The sequence below is a fragment of the Bipolaris sorokiniana genome (assembly GCF_000338995.1).
Source record: "Bipolaris sorokiniana ND90Pr unplaced genomic scaffold COCSAscaffold_10, whole genome shotgun sequence".
NCBI classification, from domain to species: domain Eukaryota; kingdom Fungi; phylum Ascomycota; class Dothideomycetes; order Pleosporales; family Pleosporaceae; genus Bipolaris; species Bipolaris sorokiniana.
The window spans coordinates 37,430-55,935 of record NW_006911904.1 but is presented as its reverse complement, the minus strand read 5'-3'; the positions used below and the strand labels follow the sequence as shown (position 1 = coordinate 55,935).

The 18,506-nt window shown below is 50.0% G+C and overlaps 7 protein-coding genes across 7 annotated transcripts; 1 reads left to right on the top strand and 6 right to left on the bottom strand.

Moving 5' to 3' along the window:
- Nucleotides 1-456: 456 nt before the first annotated feature.
- Nucleotides 457-2,130, bottom strand: COCSADRAFT_219006 (uncharacterized protein). The gene has a single exon (XM_007703493.1). The coding sequence runs from the start codon at nt 2,021-2,023 to the stop codon at nt 680-682; it is 1,344 nt and encodes a 447-aa protein (XP_007701683.1). The 5' UTR covers nt 2,024-2,130; the 3' UTR covers nt 457-679.
- Nucleotides 2,131-3,175, bottom strand: COCSADRAFT_342474 (uncharacterized protein; the record flags this gene model as incomplete). The annotated part of the gene is made up of 2 exons (XM_007703492.1): nt 2,131-2,978; nt 3,089-3,175. The coding sequence occupies 2 exons, from the start codon at nt 3,173-3,175 to the stop codon at nt 2,364-2,366; spliced, it is 702 nt and encodes a 233-aa protein (XP_007701682.1). The 3' UTR covers nt 2,131-2,363.
- Nucleotides 3,176-3,408: 233 nt separating this feature from the next.
- Nucleotides 3,409-4,953, bottom strand: COCSADRAFT_182609 (uncharacterized protein). The gene is made up of 2 exons (XM_007703491.1): nt 4,818-4,953; nt 3,409-4,752 (listed from the first exon to the last, which is right to left on the bottom strand). The coding sequence occupies exon 2, from the start codon at nt 4,565-4,567 to the stop codon at nt 3,581-3,583; it is 987 nt and encodes a 328-aa protein (XP_007701681.1). The 5' UTR covers nt 4,568-4,752; nt 4,818-4,953; the 3' UTR covers nt 3,409-3,580.
- A 20-nt stretch (nt 4,954-4,973) lies between these two features.
- On the top strand, nt 4,974-6,716 carry COCSADRAFT_38228 (uncharacterized protein). The gene is made up of 6 exons (XM_007703380.1): nt 4,974-5,134; nt 5,251-5,368; nt 5,433-5,473; nt 5,530-5,638; nt 5,689-5,783; nt 5,837-6,716. Exons 1-6 carry the CDS (start codon nt 5,069-5,071, stop codon nt 6,425-6,427), a joined length of 1,020 nt encoding a protein of 339 aa, XP_007701570.1. The 5' UTR covers nt 4,974-5,068; the 3' UTR covers nt 6,428-6,716.
- COCSADRAFT_38227 (uncharacterized protein) lies at nt 6,707-9,199 on the bottom strand. The gene is made up of 4 exons (XM_007703379.1): nt 8,980-9,199; nt 8,825-8,870; nt 7,030-8,729; nt 6,707-6,908 (listed from the first exon to the last, which is right to left on the bottom strand). Exons 2-4 carry the CDS (start codon nt 8,859-8,861, stop codon nt 6,819-6,821), a joined length of 1,827 nt encoding a protein of 608 aa, XP_007701569.1. The 5' UTR covers nt 8,862-8,870; nt 8,980-9,199; the 3' UTR covers nt 6,707-6,818.
- A 1,171-nt stretch (nt 9,200-10,370) lies between these two features.
- COCSADRAFT_161876 (uncharacterized protein) lies at nt 10,371-10,751 on the bottom strand (the record flags this gene model as incomplete). The annotated part of the gene is made up of 1 exon (XM_007703490.1): nt 10,371-10,751. One exon carries the CDS (start codon nt 10,749-10,751, stop codon nt 10,371-10,373), a length of 381 nt encoding a protein of 126 aa, XP_007701680.1.
- A 6,638-nt stretch (nt 10,752-17,389) lies between these two features.
- Nucleotides 17,390-18,330, bottom strand: COCSADRAFT_38225 (uncharacterized protein). The gene has a single exon (XM_007703378.1). It carries the CDS (start codon nt 18,169-18,171, stop codon nt 17,449-17,451), a length of 723 nt encoding a protein of 240 aa, XP_007701568.1. The 5' UTR covers nt 18,172-18,330; the 3' UTR covers nt 17,390-17,448.
- Nucleotides 18,331-18,506: the final 176 nt, after the last annotated feature.

The window sequence follows — 18,506 nt, the reverse complement described above, 5'->3', positions numbered from 1 at the left end:
CCATGGAGGGTGGAGCAAAAAAGATTGAGGGCCGACTGGTGTGGGCGGGAGTGCTTGTATGTTTTGAGCAACGAGCGTCGCAAGCTGCCAAGGAGCGCGAAGTCCAAGTCGTCGAGTCGTCGAGCAGGCCGGCGACAGGACCACGGCAGGGCCCTCGCAGCAGCCAAGGCCACAAGCCGGCTTGTTCGGAGGTTATCGCTAAGTACGCGCATGGGAAAATGGGGGGCATGGGGACATGGCGGCATATATCCAAGGAATGACAAAAGAGGGGAAGATGCGACGATGCAAAGACGAAGAAGTTGAGCAGCCCTCGCTCCCGACCAGACGAGAGCATGCGCGTACATCCATGGCGGTGCATGTTCCTGGTCAAGCTGGCTTGGTTACACTACACTACACACCAAAAGCAGGCTACTTACTCGACTTCGCATATCAAGTCACGTGGTCTATAGCAGCTAGTACGTTATACCTCCTTGTGTACAGCATGTACACGACCACTACAGGGGAAGGATAGGATAGAATAGAATATGCAAATGATAAATCGGCATTAGAAAGCCTGTACATTTTACTTTAGCGTGTCTTATTCATCTGAACAATCTATTTAAACATATGGGTATCAACGCTACAAACGCTTACAAAACAACTCGACTTCTGTCCTTTCTTGTTAACATAATGGTCCTCTTCAAGAGGACACCTCCACCACAGCGCCCATGATGGTATGCCAGATGGATGACGTGTGGTTCTGCTCGGCTTGGGCTTGGGCTTCCGCTTGTTCAGCTAGCAGCCGGCGGCCTTGTTCCACCTCGGCCTCCCACTTCAACACGGCCTCCTTTTCGTCGCGAATAGCCATGTCTGTAGGAGCCAGCGCTGCAGCTTGTTCAATCAGAGCAACAGCCTTGACACCGCTAACCGTGTCACTCATCAGCCTCAGGCACCTTGCCTGGCGAAACAGCATCTTGGCCGCCTGTGCATTACTCGGTCTCCATGTAGCGCCTGCGTGCTGTGCAAACCGCGCACTCGTCGTCTCGCACTTGCGCAGATGCTGAATCGCAATGCGTCCGTTGCGCTGCACCACACTGCCTTGGGACTCGTTGTTGGCCATGTCCACTTGCAGAAACTGTGCGTGCAATAGGTTCAGGGTGAAGTAAAGATCAGCAATCTTATTTACAAACCCTTCTCCGCCTGCCTTTTGAAGACCTTGCCATGACGAGCTGTGGCGCATGCGCTCCAGCGTGCGCATCGCATATGCCCATGACTGCGAGGCAGAGTAAAAGTTGTTTTGTTGCCACTGGCGCTTGCCCACGTCCACACCAGTATCAATCTCTTCAATCGTCGCCATGGGCTCGGTCCAGCGGGGCCTTGCCACCTCGCCCTTGACTGCTTCGGCCACGGCATCATGGACAGGACCGACAATCTTGAGGTTTGGCACGCCACGCAGAGACGATGCAAGAGGCTGCAAAAGGCGCTCCTGTGCATTGGGGGCAAAGAAACGGGTTTGGGCATAGTCGAGTCGGATGCACGCCTGGATGGACGCATGCTCGCTTGTCGTTGGGTTGGCATCAGACATGACGCTCTCAATGTCGAGCTGCTGGCAAAACTGGGGCAAATCGGACCGGAGCAACATGATCTCATATTCGGAAAATTGGAAGGCCGAGGGCACAAAGGCAGGCTTGGACAGCGTCACGTGCATGACGTGGCCGTTAAACAGGCTGATGCTGCGTGCCTTGGTCGTGATGACGGGAATGCCTTCGCTAAGGAAGAGGTTCCGCACATCCAGACCGCGGCAGGTGACGCGCACAAACTGGTTGCGTCTGATCATGTAGTCAGAGGCCTCGGCATGGATTTGGCGGTTGGCGCGAAGGAGGCCAGTGGAGGGGCTGCTTGGGACGCGCCTGCTCAGGCTGCTGCTAATCATGCTTGGGTCATACTCGACTTCATCATCCCACGAGCAGAGCAGCAAGTCGTAGATGCTGTTACGGATTTCGCCGGGCAGATCCAGGAATCGAAAGGGCTGTGAGCACGACATGGCGGCGGATGGGTGTTGCTGGGTATCAAGGTATTGGGGTCCAAGACTCTATTTGTCGCAAGGAATGAGTCGATGTCGTTGCGCTGGGGTCGCAAAGGATAATGGGTGAGATGCTGGTGGGCAAGAATGTCGCTCAGGAAGTGTCGCTATGGTATGTATGGGTGGGTGTATATAAGGGTAGTGTAGTCAAGGACAGGAACAGGAATATGTCGCTATGCAAAATTTGTCGCTTGGGAAGACTTGGGGCCAGGTAGTCCAAGAGCATATATACTTAGCGCAAGTACTGAGGTCTGTTGAATTAAACCAAGCGGTAAAGAAAAAAAAAGGATTGAATTGTGTGTCAGGATTTCGGAATCCAAGGAGAAAATTGCGTACTCTGCCCTCTAGACGTGCAGGGGCCAAGGGTGGAAATTTGACTCGCGGCCTTCTTTCTAGGAGAGTCGGGGAGCACGAGCACGGCTTTATGCTGGCGGTGGAAAAGTTGCACGGTTGGCAAGTGGGCCTTTTTGCAGTGAGCTGGAGGACTACGGGTGCCGGGCGGATCCGTCAGGGTGAATGGTGCAGCGGTGCGGAGAAGGGGGAACAGGGCAGGGCCTACAGCTGCACTGTGATGTCGTTCCAGGCGTGACTGGGCGGCATCCCCCCGTAGTCCACCCATCTTTCCCGACCTCCCCTTTTGGCCCTGTCCGACGGGAAACCAGCCGCTGCGATGAGCCACGGCGTTTACTCGAACTCTGCTCGGGCGACCGAGGACATTGTTCGGACTCTCGAGCAAGCCTAGGTTTCGAGTGACGAGTGCTACTGGAGTCAAATACGAGTTGATACCACTCCATCCTCTGGTCCTTGGTCCTTTTGGCCTCACCTGCACAAGACACCATGCCAAGTAGACTACCACCCCTGCACTCGCATCTTTTCGGCACAAGGCACATGTAGTCGTTACCGCTACAAACTTCATCTATCCATACACACACATGTACATACATGTGTACATACATGGTACACTCCTAGCTATTAATCGCCCCACTGCTATACTCACCGGAAGCCCCCCAGCCTACAGTAGCGTACCTGCGCGCCACCTGTCATCTTGTCAAGGTGAAGTCGGATCGAGGAGTGATGCATATGAGCATGTTTTTCCATGACGGCCCATGCCATTCGCTCACGCACCGCTTCGACGTTGCATCCCCATCCCTGGTGTCCAGGTCACGTGAACCCCGCCATAGCACTATGTACCGACCCCGTTGAGGCGCCTTGGCCGACAAGCCATCTGGCCGTGTCAGGCATGTGAAATGTGAATTATGGTTCTATCAGAAGGGTCGAGGTCGGAATAAGGGTCAGGGCCAGGGTTATCACGGCCAGGGCCGGATCGACAAGTCCCTGCATTGGTTGCGGCGTCATGTTGAGGATAAGAGCTTGGGTTATCACCGCGGGGTGCAGAGCCATGGAGCTGTGTATGTGACAGGAACTACAATTGGCCAAATACCCAACTACCCAGCTACCTCTAGTATAATGGGAACAACTAGAATACTAGCTCGTCGTCGGCCAGCCCCACATATCAACCTATGCGCTCTCTTCTCGTGTCTTCCTGCCCTTCTTCTTCTTCTTCCTAGTCGTCTTCTCCTTGTCCATCGCCTCCAGCCACGCTCTCCCGCTGTCCTCGATATCATCTCCAGTCGTCTGCTCCTTCACTAGTGTTACATATGCTTCATTGAACAACACGTCCAAGTCATCCTCAAAGCCATCTGCAGCAAAACCATTGAGAGAAAACCTGACACAACTCAATGGTATCACATTTTTCCCTTGCAGCCACCCTTGCATCGTGTCGAACCATATCTCTGTTATTTTTCCCTCTTCTGCGCCTTCCTTCCACAAACGTGCAATCTTACGCACTTGGCCCAACTGCTCCGGATACTCATAGAACGGCGGCTCCGGATACCAGTCTGCCTCAAAAACAGTCAGCTTCGGGAAGAACTGCCTCAGGATATGCGCGTCTCTCAAGATCTCTACAAACGTCTCCCCAGCTGAGTTGTGCTTTTGATACCTGCCGGTTCCGTCACCGCCCTGGGCGATACTGTCGTGACTGGGTGCATAACCCCATTGTCCCAATGGCCGCGGAACAACGTCGCGATATGTGTTGCTTACTCTAGTCAGACTCGCCGCGGCTCGATCGGGGAACAGACGAAGGAGCCCAGTAAGGGGCTTGCTGTAGCCTTCCCGAGCATTATAGTGTACGGCTAGCGCAACGGTATTGGCTTCGCAGAACACCTTGAATGCCTCATGGTGAACTTGTTTGGACACTGTAAACAAATTTGGGAAATCATCGCTTTTGGTTCGGCTTTCCCAAAAGGTCTTGTCGGCATGAGCTGTGTAGTAAATATAGCCCGGACAATATAGATATTGGTAGTATATTTTGTCCCGAAGTTCCCGAGGGAGGTCAAGTAGCTTGAATGGTCCTGTCCATTGGGTGAGACATACAGATCCTCTCTGAGGAGACACGTCTGAATTGTCGCGATATGCTCCACTGGAGCTTGTGTTGGAATGACACATGTTGGAGTGAATCCTGCTCTCTTAGAGTATGTAGGAGACAGATGAATCACTGCATACGCTGTACTTGATTGGCGTATACTGTGTACCTTTTTTTCTCAGCAGATGTGACAAAAATCGTCTGTGCGCATGACGCAATCAAGCAATGGGGCGACAAGCGTTATGGCAGGTCCAGCTGCGCTACCCAACTGTTGTGGGAATTAGGTCAGCATAATAGTACATACATACTAAAATCCATCTGATAAATGCGTACCGTCTGATCGCAGGCGAGTGCAGGATGCCGGTAAAAGGCAATGGTCCGAGGTAGGCGGGAGAGGAGGGGTGCAGGTGAAGGCGCAGGCGCAGGCGCATGTCAGCCGTAGCTCCGACGACCAACCGAAGAAGCACTGACGTCCAAGTTTCGCAAAACCTCCCGCAGCTTCCTACACCTCCGCCAATCCTCTTTCTTTCCCTCGCTCTGTCCAACCCAGTCTCCAATCTCTACCATCGCCCATTACATTCATCATGTTCGCTGCTAGGCAAGCATTCTTCCAGGCCCAGCGCCGCTGCTTCTCCGCCTCGGCCCGCCAGGTACGATTATTCCCGGACTTGGCTGCGACTGCTTTTCATAGTGGGGCGCTCACGATGCCCTCGCCGCGCGCAATTGGCACTTCTTTTCACTGCAATGCTAACTGAGACTGTTGCAGAACTCAAAGGTTACCGTTCTCGGTGCCGCTGGTGGCATTGGCCAGCCATTGTCGCTGCTGCTGAAGCTCAACCCCAGGGTTAGCAAGCTCGCCCTCTACGATATCCGCCTTGCTCCCGGTATGCTTCAACTGCCTTTGCCAATCCATTGAGCATTGGGCGCTTGCTAAATAATGCTGCACAGGTGTCGCTGCCGACATTGGCCACATCAACACCAAGAGCGAGGTACGACAGATACATTCTGGCCCCTGGTACGAACAATGAGCTGATGTGTTAAAAAGGTCACTGGCCACGATGCCACCCCCTCCGGTCTCGCCGACGCCCTCAAGGGCGCTGAGATTGTTCTCATCCCCGCTGGTGTTCCCCGCAAGCCCGGCATGACCCGTGATGGTAAGCATTGAAAGCAACAGACGCCCGTGGCACAGCTAACAGCGACACAGACTTGTTCAACACCAACGCCTCCATTGTCCGTGACCTCGCTAAGGCTGCCGCTGACCACGCTCCCGATGCCAACATCCTCATCATCTCCAACCCCGTACGTAGAGTCGGATAATTTGGTATCCAAACACCATGCTCATTTTTTTACAGGTCAACTCCACTGTCCCCATCACTGCCGAAGTCTTCAAGGCCAAGGGCGTCTACAACCCTAAGCGCCTCTTTGGTGTCACCACCCTCGACGTTGTCCGTGCCTCGCGTTTCATCTCCCAGCTGAAGAACACCGACCCCGCTACCGAGAACATCACCGTCGTTGGAGGCCACTCTGGTGCTACCATTGTTCCCCTCCTGTCGCAGTCCGGCTACAACCTCGAGGGCCAGAAGCTCGACGACTACGTCAGGCGCGTTCAGTTCGGTGGTGACGAGGTCGTCCAGGCCAAGGACGGTGCTGGCTCTGCCACTCTCTCCATGGCCATGGCTGGTGCCCGTTTTGCCGAGTCGCTGCTCAAGGCTGCTCAGGGTCAGAAGAATGTCATCGAGCCCACATTTGTTGACTCGCCTCTGTTCAAGGAGCAGGGCTGCGACTACTTCGCCTCCAACGTCGAGCTCGGCCCCAACGGTGTTGAGAAGATCCACCCTGTTGGCAAGATCACCGACTACGAACAGAAGCTCCTCGATGCTTGCGTCACTGACCTCGCCAAGAACATCAAGAAGGGTGTTGACTGGGTCAAGCAGAACCCATAGATTGGGGATTTGAGACGCGGACAATGAATGTATACTAGTAATGACATGAGCTTTTGGACGAGCTATTTGAGCGGATTGGGATTTTGTAGATTTTAATCTGTATCCCAACATGCTAAAAAAATCTCCTCTTGATTGTTTTGACTGCCTGGTGCATTATGGTGACCGTAGTGATCCAATGGGCCTGTGTGAAAAGATGCAACAACATGATTAAAAAAATTACATCGATCTTACCAACATACACATGTTGAAATTTGGGAACAGAAAAAAAGGAAGAAGCGAACAAGGACAAAGATCAGTTTTTTTCTGTTTGATAGAAAGATAAGGCAATTGCCATCTATACAAGTGGTCTACATGTAATGATCCCAAGAAGCATCTCTAATGTGCCGTCTGTCTACAACTTTGCCTTTGCCTTCTCAAGCGTGGGCATCATGATATCCCTCATGTCGCCCGCTGCCTCGTTGAGATAAAAGCTCATCTTGTCCTAAAAAAAAAGTGACATACATTAGTCAATCTTCTTACTAAAACTCAAGAAACATGTATTTTCGGGTTGGGGAAGGAACCATAAGAGGAAAAGAGGGAAGAAGAGAAAGAAGAAAACTTACCGAACCAAGCCCCTTTGAGCAAACGTTGAACTGAATCGAGTTCTCGTTAATCATGTACGCAAGACCCCATCCATCGTCGATAACCTGGCTCCATCCGTAGCCGTTGAAGTACTCGCTCGACAGCTGCGAGCTGGAAATGTACCACGTGGAGCTGTAAGTGAACGCAGGGTCCTTGTACAGAGCGGGTAGCTCCTCGCCCTCCTTGAGGCACTTCTTGAGGCCAAACAGGTGGCGGTCGACACCCCGTCCGTCGCTGGCATCCGAAATGTACTTGACGTGGGCATCGATGGCTGCGCGCAGCTTCTGCTGACACTCTTCGGGCGTGGCGTTGGCGTCGGCCATGGCGTTGCAGAAGGCGACGCTCTCGTCGGAGACGGAGCGGCACGTCTCGGTGCGACCTTGCTGGAAGCGGCGGGTTGCCGCCGACTCGTATGTGGGACGGTTCTTGCCGTAGAACTTGTGGTATGCAAGTTGGATGATCATCTGGACGTAGGCGTCTGGGCTGCACTTGAACTTCTTGATGAGGCCCTTGCCGTAGCCTTGGTAGGCCTGCACCCTCAACTCGTGTGCGCCAATCTGGCGCGAGAAGTGGGACTGTGCATCTTCGATGTCTTGCTGGAGCTCCCTGCTGAGCTCGAAGCGCAGAGGCTTGGGGCTGGGGAGGTCGGAGCGGATGTTGGGGTCATCAAAGGGAAGGGCGTTTGAGAAGATTTGCTGGTTTGCGTAGTCGTTGAGGCGGTGGGTGGGGGTTCCGTCCATCATCGAGTGCTCGCCCATGAAGCCAGAGGTACCGTTCTCGTTGATGATGAATTGGAGAGGCTTGTCGAACCAGCGGTTGGCGCCGTCGCCGTGCCAGTACTGGTGTGCGCGCTCTTCGAGAGTGACCGGAGAAGCATCATCAAGGCAGACAACGAATGAAGCAGATTCAATGTCTTGCAGAGTAGCAGCATTGACAGGCGAATGGGCCTTGAGCTTAGGGTAGACGTCTGACCATACATCGCGGTTCTGCGATGTGAGGGCACCAACTGCGGGCGATTTCTCGGCCTTTGAGTAGATGTACTCGAACTGTTTTTGGAACTCAGCAGTGTTTAGCTGCTTGCCGTTGACCTCGTGTGCAAGCTTCCAGAACTGGTTTTTCCTAATGACAATGATGTGCTTGTGTTCCTGGTATGGGAATTTGACAGTCGTGTCGGCGGGCTTCTTTGGCACACGGCAGCAGTTGAACATGTGCTCGTAGGAGCTCATGGCGATGGGAAGCTTCTTCATGTACTCGGGCTCCAGAGTGCCCTCGTCGACCATCTTCTTGAATTCCAGCACGGCGGTAGTCATGGCAGCAGCGCGCTTGGTCGGGTTTCTCCTCGACTTATCGTCGCGGTGTGAGTAAAAGTAGCTGACATATGGGACAACCGGGTCACGGTAGGCCATGTAAGCGGCCTCATTCCACCACTCGTAAATCCAGTTCTTGTGCTTTGGGTCCTCGCGCCGTGCGATCAGGCGCTCTTGTAGCTTCTCTCCTGGCCCACCGGGGGCTACGAATTCATTGACAGCCTTTGTGGTCGCATTGTATTCGCTCGCAGAAAGAAGCGGGTGAACAGACTTGAGGTACCGCTTGGCGGTCTCTTCTAGCGTGGGGACGGGAAGGCGGGGGAGAGAGTCCTCGAAGCGCAACATGGCGCCCTTGGTGTGGTCTTCCTTGTAGCCTGCGCAGATGAATTCGTCAGGCTGGGATAATTTATGAAGGGGGGAAACATGTGAAAGTAATACTCGCACACACAAACATACAAGGGTTACTTACCAGCTGGCAGACTCGACTGTTTCCTTGCTGGAGCCATTGCGATAATCTACATATGCCGACATCAGCACACACACACACTCTCTCTCTCTCTTCTTCCTCTTCTTCTTCTTCTCTCGTCTCCCCCACCAAAGGTGAATTTCTGCTCATCAACATACCCTGGGCTTGGCAAATGCTTGCTGGTTGAATATTGGTTTGCGAAGTATCGAGGAGGGTACTCGCGCGCGGGCAGCTCTGCTGAACATCACAAAAAAAGAGTAGAGAGAAGTAGGGGTAGACGAAAGATAAAATGACGGCAGGGTGAGACCGAGTCCTAGCTCCAGCAGATCCGAGGCGAAAAGAACACGCGCTGGCTGACTTTACTAGGGTCGCTGCTGTGAAGAGAGCGCCTGGGGGTTGGGCCGAGGTTGAGTCCAAACAGGCTAAGCCTGCCCGGCAACCACAGCGTGACGTAGGGAGCCACACTTGACATCTGACGCCCGTTGGACCGACTGTCCTGTGATTTTTCCTGTAGCCGACAAGTGCTTGTGGCTGGACTGCACGTGTCCAAGACCGTCAGCCTATATGCCATTATTTGGTCAGCGTGGTGGGCAGCCAGCCATCCGTCCGGTGTATGTACACATTCGACCTTGGACTTCCCCCACGACGAGACATTCGCACGGACAAAGCACACCGGCAGTGCCGGAGGAGCCGAGGATCATGGACTTTTGACCGAGCTTACATAGTATGTATATACTCTATGTTCGTACGACGTATCTACTACGTGTATACGGGAAAGAGAGCGTCCCCTCGACATAAGGCTGTGCACGGCCACGCTCACCTTCTGTTCGCGTCAGGCCTGCACGTGATCTGGAACCCCCCGAACCATGAGATGTCTCCACAAGAAAACGCTCACAGAATTGTCACGTGATTACATACTCATTTATGTCTTCGACCAGAAGACTATGCACGTAGTACGATATCTCGCATGCATGGTCAGTAACAGCATTGGGAACAAATGAATCATAGTAGACGGGATAAATCTTATCCATTTTCTCTCAATGCTCCATCTCTTGCCGCTCTTGTCGCACTACCACCACCAAGTGGTTGCGACAACCTAGCGCAGACAAACTTCCTACCTCCCATGCTAAAAAAGGTATATGTACAAATCAAAAGGTTTTTCCTTCCAACACCAACGCTGGACAAGACACGTCATGCGTGTTAAGCAGATATACAAAAAAAGAAGCTCAAACTAACGAAACCCGGAACAGGCAAACTCCGGTCTGGGTTAAAGGTTTATACAGGTATGAACAAAGGAAAACGCCGCAGTGACGGTATCAAGTGTACAGCTCAGCTGCACGGTACGTGTTGGGTGAGTGTGGGCAAATGGAAACTCGCATCCGACGTTTGCTTGGCCTCTAGCGCGGTGGTCGCTTGGATAGGATGCGCATCCTGGCTGCCACAGTCGTTTTGTGTAGCTCGGTGAATTGCAATTTCGCCGTGTCGTCGTTGTTTCAAAAATACGGCCGCTGACCATGAAGAACCGTTGGGGTCGGTTGTCCTTCTCTGTCTAGTACTCGGTCCAATGGCACTTGTCGCCAACCTTCTCAAACTCCAGACTCCGGTTCATACGTCGCCTTGCGCGCTCTTCGCGGCCAAGGCAGGAAAAGAGTCGTGCGAGACCGCTGCGCTTTCGGGGCTCAAGACCCGCGTAGGGGTTCTCCTTGCTCATCGAACTGGTGGTTGAGATTGGACTTAGAGGAATCGTGGCGTCGGCGAAGATGTCGACACTCTTTAGTGTTTGCTTCTCCGATGTGCTCGAGTATGGCGACGATGTCTGCGACACTGACGAAGGAAACGATGTGTCGAGTGGAGACAAGAGTTCCATCTGACGGTTGGCTCGTGGAGAGCTGGGAAGACCGCTGGGCGAGAGTTGAGGGTAGGAAGACATGGCGATGGAAGTAAAAGAAAGTCTGATGGTTTGTTGTTGCAAGTGTGTGTACGTGTGTGTGTGTGTGTGTTTGTGCCTGAAAGGAAAGACTGTCTGAATATATGTATGTATACAATTGAAACCGGGGCTTAATCGGCCGTTGGAAGAATCAAAATCAAGCCGTTGTTGGAGAACGTTGTTTGAACAGTAAAGCAACCAAGGGGGGGCATATGTGTTTATGCCGATCAAGCACCTACCGCGTCCGCCGCGCAATTCCATCTCACCCAGGGGGTTGTTGCATGGTCTCTCTCCACGCCACGCTTCAACGCCAGGGGGGCGCGGGGCTTCGAATATCCGCCATTAGAGTTTACGTCCTTGGTCGCCGCACATCTGCCTCAAGACAATGCAAATTATCCGCAGTCTCACACGTCTCTTGCTGTATGCTATTTGTTTTGGTTTCGCGGCTCTTGTCCAGCCGTGGCCTTGTGGTCGCAGAAGATACCAACAGCCGCGCTGCAAAGCGGCGTATAGGAAGGGCGAAGCTGTCGCAGCATCTTCTGAAACTACGCCATCTCCTTGTGGCAAGGCTAGGCCTTACTTGCTGGCTGCTAAGCACCAAACTGCCCCTGTACCCGTGAGAGAGTCAGTCGTAATGTTCCTGGCAAACGAGGCACCAGGGTCATCCCATTGGCCTCTTGCGTTTGTTTTTCGGTCCTGCACTCCTTGAAACGCCATCAACGTCGCATGAGTATTGGTGAGAAACAAAAAGGCGGCCCGCTCGTCACGGGATAATTAGGGCCTTGCTGTATCTGCTGCCTTTACCAAAAAGACTTTATCTCCGCCCTTCATGCAAAGGGCTGCAGGATTCGTGTCTGTGCATGCTACACCACATCCACCATATTGCGCCTGACATCCAACTACTTGTGCATCTGTACATTCGCCACTTTTTTGAGCATAGTGTAATATGTCTCCTGTGTGGAATCGCCATTAAAATCGCAACGCGACTTGGTGAGATACAAACGGGCCTATTGAGAATATCTGACCAAGTGCTGATGGCTTCGGGCCGTGCATCGTAGTTGGTGCAAAATACCAGTGTCTGCTCGCCTCAGCACCTCCCTAAAATTCGGCAGTCTTCCGTCGAGCTTGTCTTGAAAGGTGTACTGCCGTGTTGGCTGAGCGGGAGGTGTGCGATCTGGGCGGTCTTGGAGTGGGTCGCCGCATGAATGTCCAAATGAAGAAGCTTGCTTCGACAATGCCACCTACACAGTAGAAGAGAGATCCCATCGCGTATCTTGAAACAAATTAGTTAACTCTGTGTTCAGGTTTAGTAGCAGCCTTATATGTGTGGCACGGCGGAAGCAATCGTGTCAAGTAAATTCGCAACTGAGCGCACTCAGTAATGATGTGTGTTGGTCGGCGGGTTTGTTCGTAGCAAATGCTGACTGGCGCGGCAACCTAACCCGTTGGTGCCCCCTTGCAGTTTGCATACGGAGACAAAATTGCATAGTATTTTCCTCTGATCTCGAAATCCTGTAGAGAGAGAACACAAATGAGATAGGTTTAAGATAGTGGAGAGATGTTGGTGATGTCATGCTCAGTGTCGCTGGGCCCACGCCAACGCTGCTTTGCCCTGCCCAAAAATACAAGGCTAGATCGGGCTTAGAAATCATCTGTTTCATGCCCTGAGAGAACTCTTGGTAAAGTCGCATAAATTAACATATCTGGTCGGTTTATTAGCCGGCGAATCTGTTATATTTACAGTAAGTGACAAGCTTTACTGTGGAGAATGTGTACCATGTAGACACCTGTGTATGGAGATGATTGCGGGGGGCCAAGCCAACCTGCCTGAGTGTACGTACCACCACAAACATCACCGCGATGATAAAAATAAGACTGGACATTGAAACAAACAAACGAGTTGTGCATTGCCATCTCCTAGTGCCGTAGTATACAATGCGCAAGCTTTCGCATATCGCAAATTCAATGTTCTAGTAAGATTTTCTAAATTTATACATCGAGCGTACAGTTTGGTTATGCATATCGGCAGTTGAACAAACAGCATGCTGCTATACTAGATGGTGGATCTCATGGTTGTTCTTAAGATGGTGTTTTCAGATATGTATATTTTCTTCACACCATATTTCTTGGGTTATTAGAAAAAGAAGTCGTCTTAAGAGCTCCATCCACGTAGTAAGTGATGTTACTCGAGATACGACATTCAGATATTTTATATAATTTTTATGTTCAATCATGTCTCAGAAACCTATACAAGGATGGAAGATAGTTTCGCATTTGCGAGAATACAAGGTAGTAAAAAGACTATTTGGAAGATTGAAGCATTGCGATGTTGATTCTGCTCCATTACCACTGTCGTCATTATGGCTACCAAGCCACTAGTCACTTCCTTCTGCCATGACGCTACTACCCGCAAAATTGCAATTTTTCGTACCCGAATTACCCGCTTTACTCGCTTATGTACGTTCGCGTGTAACTCGAAAAAAAAGGAAACAGAGAAAAACTTGGCAACCCCAAGGGCCTAGATTCTCAGCAAAAGCAAAAATAAAGTTGGCACTGTGTTCGATACCCAGCGCGGCGAGAGGGCGGAAATTGCTTGATTGGGGAAGAATGACGATAGATGATGGTGGATATGGCCTTGGTACAGGAAGAACTTTGGATTAGAGTCGTCATAGCGGAATTGGCCGATTTCATCGAATACGCCACATTTTCATATGCTCAGTCAAATCAACAGTTGCTATTTTTGGCACTGTTCTTTGCTTCGTGGAGGTTATGAACGAGAAAACTTTATTGGAATGCTTGCCAGTTTGTAATGCTATGCTATTTGCTACGGAAAACAACATGCTTACAGACTGTGCTTCTTCTATCCGATCTACTGAAGCTTATCGAGATTGATGTAAGACCATGGTGTCGGTCGATCGACAAACCATATCATCGCCAGTGCATAACATGTTCAAGTTCTTGCGCCCTCAGTATGTGTAGACGTACTGTTACGCAGTTGAATCTACCGTACTTGCTTCTCTAGGTAGAAAATTCAAGTTCCATCGAACGTCCTAGCCAAAGTCGGGAGGCTAGACCATTTCCCCGTAGCCAGCCCGTGACTATTCTATATTAGTTCTCGAGGCTTACATTAAAAGCCACAATGACGGAGTATACTTACCGCTGTTCCGTGCCTGAGTCAGCGGTACTTACTCCAGATACTAGAGCTGATGTTTTGATTACTCAAGTTCGAACACGGGATTACTTCCCATATGACCGCAAATAACTCAGCGAAAGTCCCCAGATGATGGCGGTTCAATCACGAGAGGCTGAACAGAGCTGCTGAATCGCATTGATGTACAGAAGAGTATCGCAACCAAGAAAAGAGCTTTTGCGTGCTATGGCGAGTGCAATCTAGTCATAATCACATAGTAGCTAAGAAGCCTATCATGCCGTTCGGATTACGATCTTCGATTCTTGCTGTACCACAAAAGCTAAGTGTAAATTTCCGGCCAAATCTGCATGCGAGAAAACAATATGTGGGTTCGATTTTCACGCAGAATAATGGCAATACGACTTAGTCACAAAGAAAACCTCAGGGACGCTTAATTATGATACTAATTGAGAAAGTTATGGGATGGAATATCATCATCGCATCTAGATGCCTTATGGGCTTCTGGAGTACCTTGAAAGAGAGGATTGGGTTGATGTGAATGTTGAGAGATGTGGTGGAGGGAGAAGCCACGATGTGCCTGTATATAGATTAAATTTCAGTCTATTGTGAGATCAGAAGTCCACCTCAACGATCGAACTTTACATCTGAAGCTAGTGGTCTCCTGTGACTTTCCAGTCTTGCCATCATCGACCGTTGGAAGAATATTTAAACTATCTTATTCCCCTGTCATATTCTTCACACTTCAACACCACTTCGCCTCTGTATCTCTCAAGACACTATACTCGCCATTGCTATATACCTTGACAAACAATTTGAACAAGTAAAAATAGGCCATTCTTTCCTTTTCGATTCAGTTACTAATAATATCACCAGTGCATCTCCTCACCGGTATCCTTGCAGCAGCAGCCTGCATCAGCGGCGTAGTTGCTTCCTCACAGGCCCCAAAAACTTGTACCTATACCTACCGACTCCAGGACTCGCGTACCTCCCCCCGGGGTACGGTAAAGACTGGAAAAATGTGCAGCAAGGTCTCTGCACCAAGTCCGGTGTTCAATGGGATCAAAACAGCGGCTTTTAACGAATTTCGAAATCCTTGTCAGATAAAAAATTTCATTTCACCGTTAAGCCTGATCCCAATAAACCCGGTATCCAGCCTATTGATGTTCGAGCCAAGTACGTCGGTGTGTTTCCCCCCAGTTGTAAATATGAAGAGGATGGGGAGATGTATTTGATGGCTGGCGATGGCTCAAGTTAGGGGTTATTGTATATAAAGACAATAGCTTGGTATGGTTCACTTATTTTCCAAGTCTCCTTGTCAAATTCCATAATCTCTACTCTCTTTCGCACTCTTTTCAGCTTGATTTGCTTTAAAACATGTCTTTTTCAACATCAACATCATGGTAGAAGACATACAACAGCAATGTAGAGGAGCTTTTTCTGTGGACTTTCAGAGATAATTGAGAGACATTATTCAACATGCTCCTAATTATAGAACGCAGTCATCCCCGCATACGTAAGCTGATGATAAAGTTCAGAGTAGTAAGACTGTAATCACCAAGCCAGATGACTCCGATTTACCAAGAAAAAAACTGTCGATGTTTAGAGACAATACGTCCTCTGACTATGAAACCTCCATTCGATTCACTCACATCCGCTAAGTTCCTCATTCACAGCGATCCTCTGCTAATACTGTTGGGCACGCAATCAACATACACTATATACCTTATAAGTATATTCAGTTTTCTCACTTGCTCTAAACCAATAACTAACCGTGTACATAGTGTGTCTTACATACATCTTCCTTGAGGCTTGCTTCAGTCATCGAAGCAACGCTACATGTTCTTACTTTGAAAAACTATTGAAACTTCCTACAAAAGCAAAATGAGCAAGTTTAAAGGCCATACGAAACCTAAACTAAAAACAATAATCCGTATTAATAGTATTGCTCGGCTAGCTGGTAGAATTACAGCTCCTCCAGCACCACACTGACAACGCGACTGCGATATTAAGTTCTCAGCTAAGTAGTAATAGAGAGATTTGATTATTGGCACTACTAGATTGACGAACTAGAGAATCTCGCGATACAACTTGCATACAGAGCTCCACAGCCTCATCTTTGTTGTGGTTTTGGTAGGGCAGCGTGGGCATCTAGCCGCCCGGCACGGTACCCGCTCGATTATTGAAAGAGATAGTGGTACATAGCCGGGTCCATGAACGTTTTTCTCTACAAATTAAGAAAAGTTGTTGTTTTAGTCTGTACGTCCTATCACTCGCTTATCCGGAAACACAGGTCACTAGACGGCCAATCTCTTGCGGTATCACTAACAAGTCTTCTATAATTGTTACAGCTTCCCGATTTGCAATAACTATAGTGCCAAGATGCGACCAGGCCCTACCAGAGAAGACGTAAAAGAGTAGTAAAGACCAGCCGCGGCCGTTGATTACGCTGGATATCTAAACTTACTTATAGTTACTAAATGATGTGTATTCTCTTTAAATTCCCTTATTTCTCAAAGCCTATAAAGACTATCTAGACTTGAATCTCCCCAATTATCAAGCTTGTTTCGTTAAGGTTGTAAGTGTTGTTATTAGCAATGCTGTATTCGGACTTAATGTAAGCAACTAGCTTAAAATAGGGCGTTATGCTGCATGATGAATACAAAAGTGGCTGATCAGAGGTAGAGGGGTTGATTGCGATAAGCCTCTGTGCGTTGGTGTGAACCACATGTGTAAATGTGAGTGAGGCGTCGGGTCGTTGCTTGCTCGCAGCGTACCTGCCGTACGAACGCGATACTGAAGAAAAAGATATCAAGGTGCCGCCACTATGCAACTCGAACCATGGTTAAAAAAGCAAAATGAAGACGACTGAACCTAATCTGCGTCCTCTGTCTACTGCTTGACCTACCTCTAGTGCTATAATCGCCAGCAGCAACCTGAAGTAGAAGCCGTAATAAGGCACGTCAGTCTGCCTTGTCACGTTACTATTCGAGCGGTAGTGCCCCAGGCAGTAGACAGGGGCTTTAATCGCAAAGAGATGAATCTCTAGGGACGACAACCCTGCTCCCCATTCTTAGTTGATGCCGAATGGGGCCCTCAATAGACGCACGAATGCGCTGTCAGTCTACTGTACTATAGGTACTAGGTTTGATGGCAGGTTCGAGAATAAATCAATAAGTATACTTGATGCGGAGGGATTCGCTGCCAAACCCTAGACCACACTTGCTGCTTGCATCGAGTGTTAATGGCAGCAGCACCCCCAAGAAATGGCGCTATACGTACCTACCGCAAGCTGCCACATTGCCTCACTTCAGGCCTATGGACCAATGCCTATCACTCGACAGAGAGCCTTCACTATCCATGTCGATTTGCAGAAAAGGGGTAGTGCGCAGCCGTCCAGCTTGACCGCCGGCAGGTTTGGTGGATTACTATTACAATGAGAGAGACAGCATATCGCTAAAATCACGGTTAGATTTCTTCCCAAGCAATGTATCTTGGATAACAACTAATCATTTTGCTCAATTGGTTTATGTTTGACTCTTAATGCCCTCTTCACTTCAGCTCTTTCAGCTTATGCAGCAACTCATCCATGCTGGGCGCATACAAATCAAATTCGCCAAACACATCGGTACATGGGTCGTGTTCCTCAAATGTAAGATAGGCAGTCTTGAACCCCACCTTCCTCGCTGCAATCAGATCCCACGCATGCGCTGCAACGAACCACCTCTCCCCTTCCTCTTTTCCTTGCAATCTCCTAGATATATGTTGATTGGCGTTCTCATAAACCCGGACATCAGGCTTTGCCACTTGGATCGCATCACAGCTCAGTAGATGGTCGGCGTCGAGCTCAATACCAGCGCTGTGGTAGTAATTCAGCGACGTCTCTGATCCGCCATTGGTCACACCATAGACTTCCCACCCAGCCTCCCTCAACCCATCAAAACATTTCTTGAGGTCTTCTCTTGGACCCATGCTCCTGAATGCCTTCATAATCTCCTCTAGATCTTCATCGGTGACAGCATCGGTGGGTAGATCTACTACGGCACACGCGCGTCGGAGGGTCGATTTCAGGATTTGTGCAATTGGCACGTAGGATCCGTTCATGGAGACATATGTAAAGTCGCGCTGCGCAGCATAGAACCAGGAAAAGAAGAGCGTTTTTGGGTCCACATCGGCGGTCTTGAGTTTCGGGCCCAGACGGGAGTGAATGGCTTGGATTGGGGCAGAGAAACCGAAACAAGTACCTATCACGTCAAAAGATGCCGACTTGGTCATTTTAAAAATTCACAACTGTGATCTGGCTGCCGTTGTCGAGTGTTGAAGGCTTTGTGTTTGGACGTCGTCTCGCGTTAGCGGAACGGACCTCGGGAGATGTCTCAGCGACCCTGTGACGTCAGCCATCATCAACAACTAGCACTATTATCCTTATCTTCGTCTACTCTCTTATTGTTACAAGTAATAACCTTCTTCAGGTCACATGACGCGTATGAAGGAACCATGGACCATATTCCTAATAGGCGCTTTGGCCCCCACGTACGATGTGTGGGTCACACAAGGATCTGATTGGGGCTGAGGCGTTAACAGCTTATGTACAGCCTCCCAACGTACCT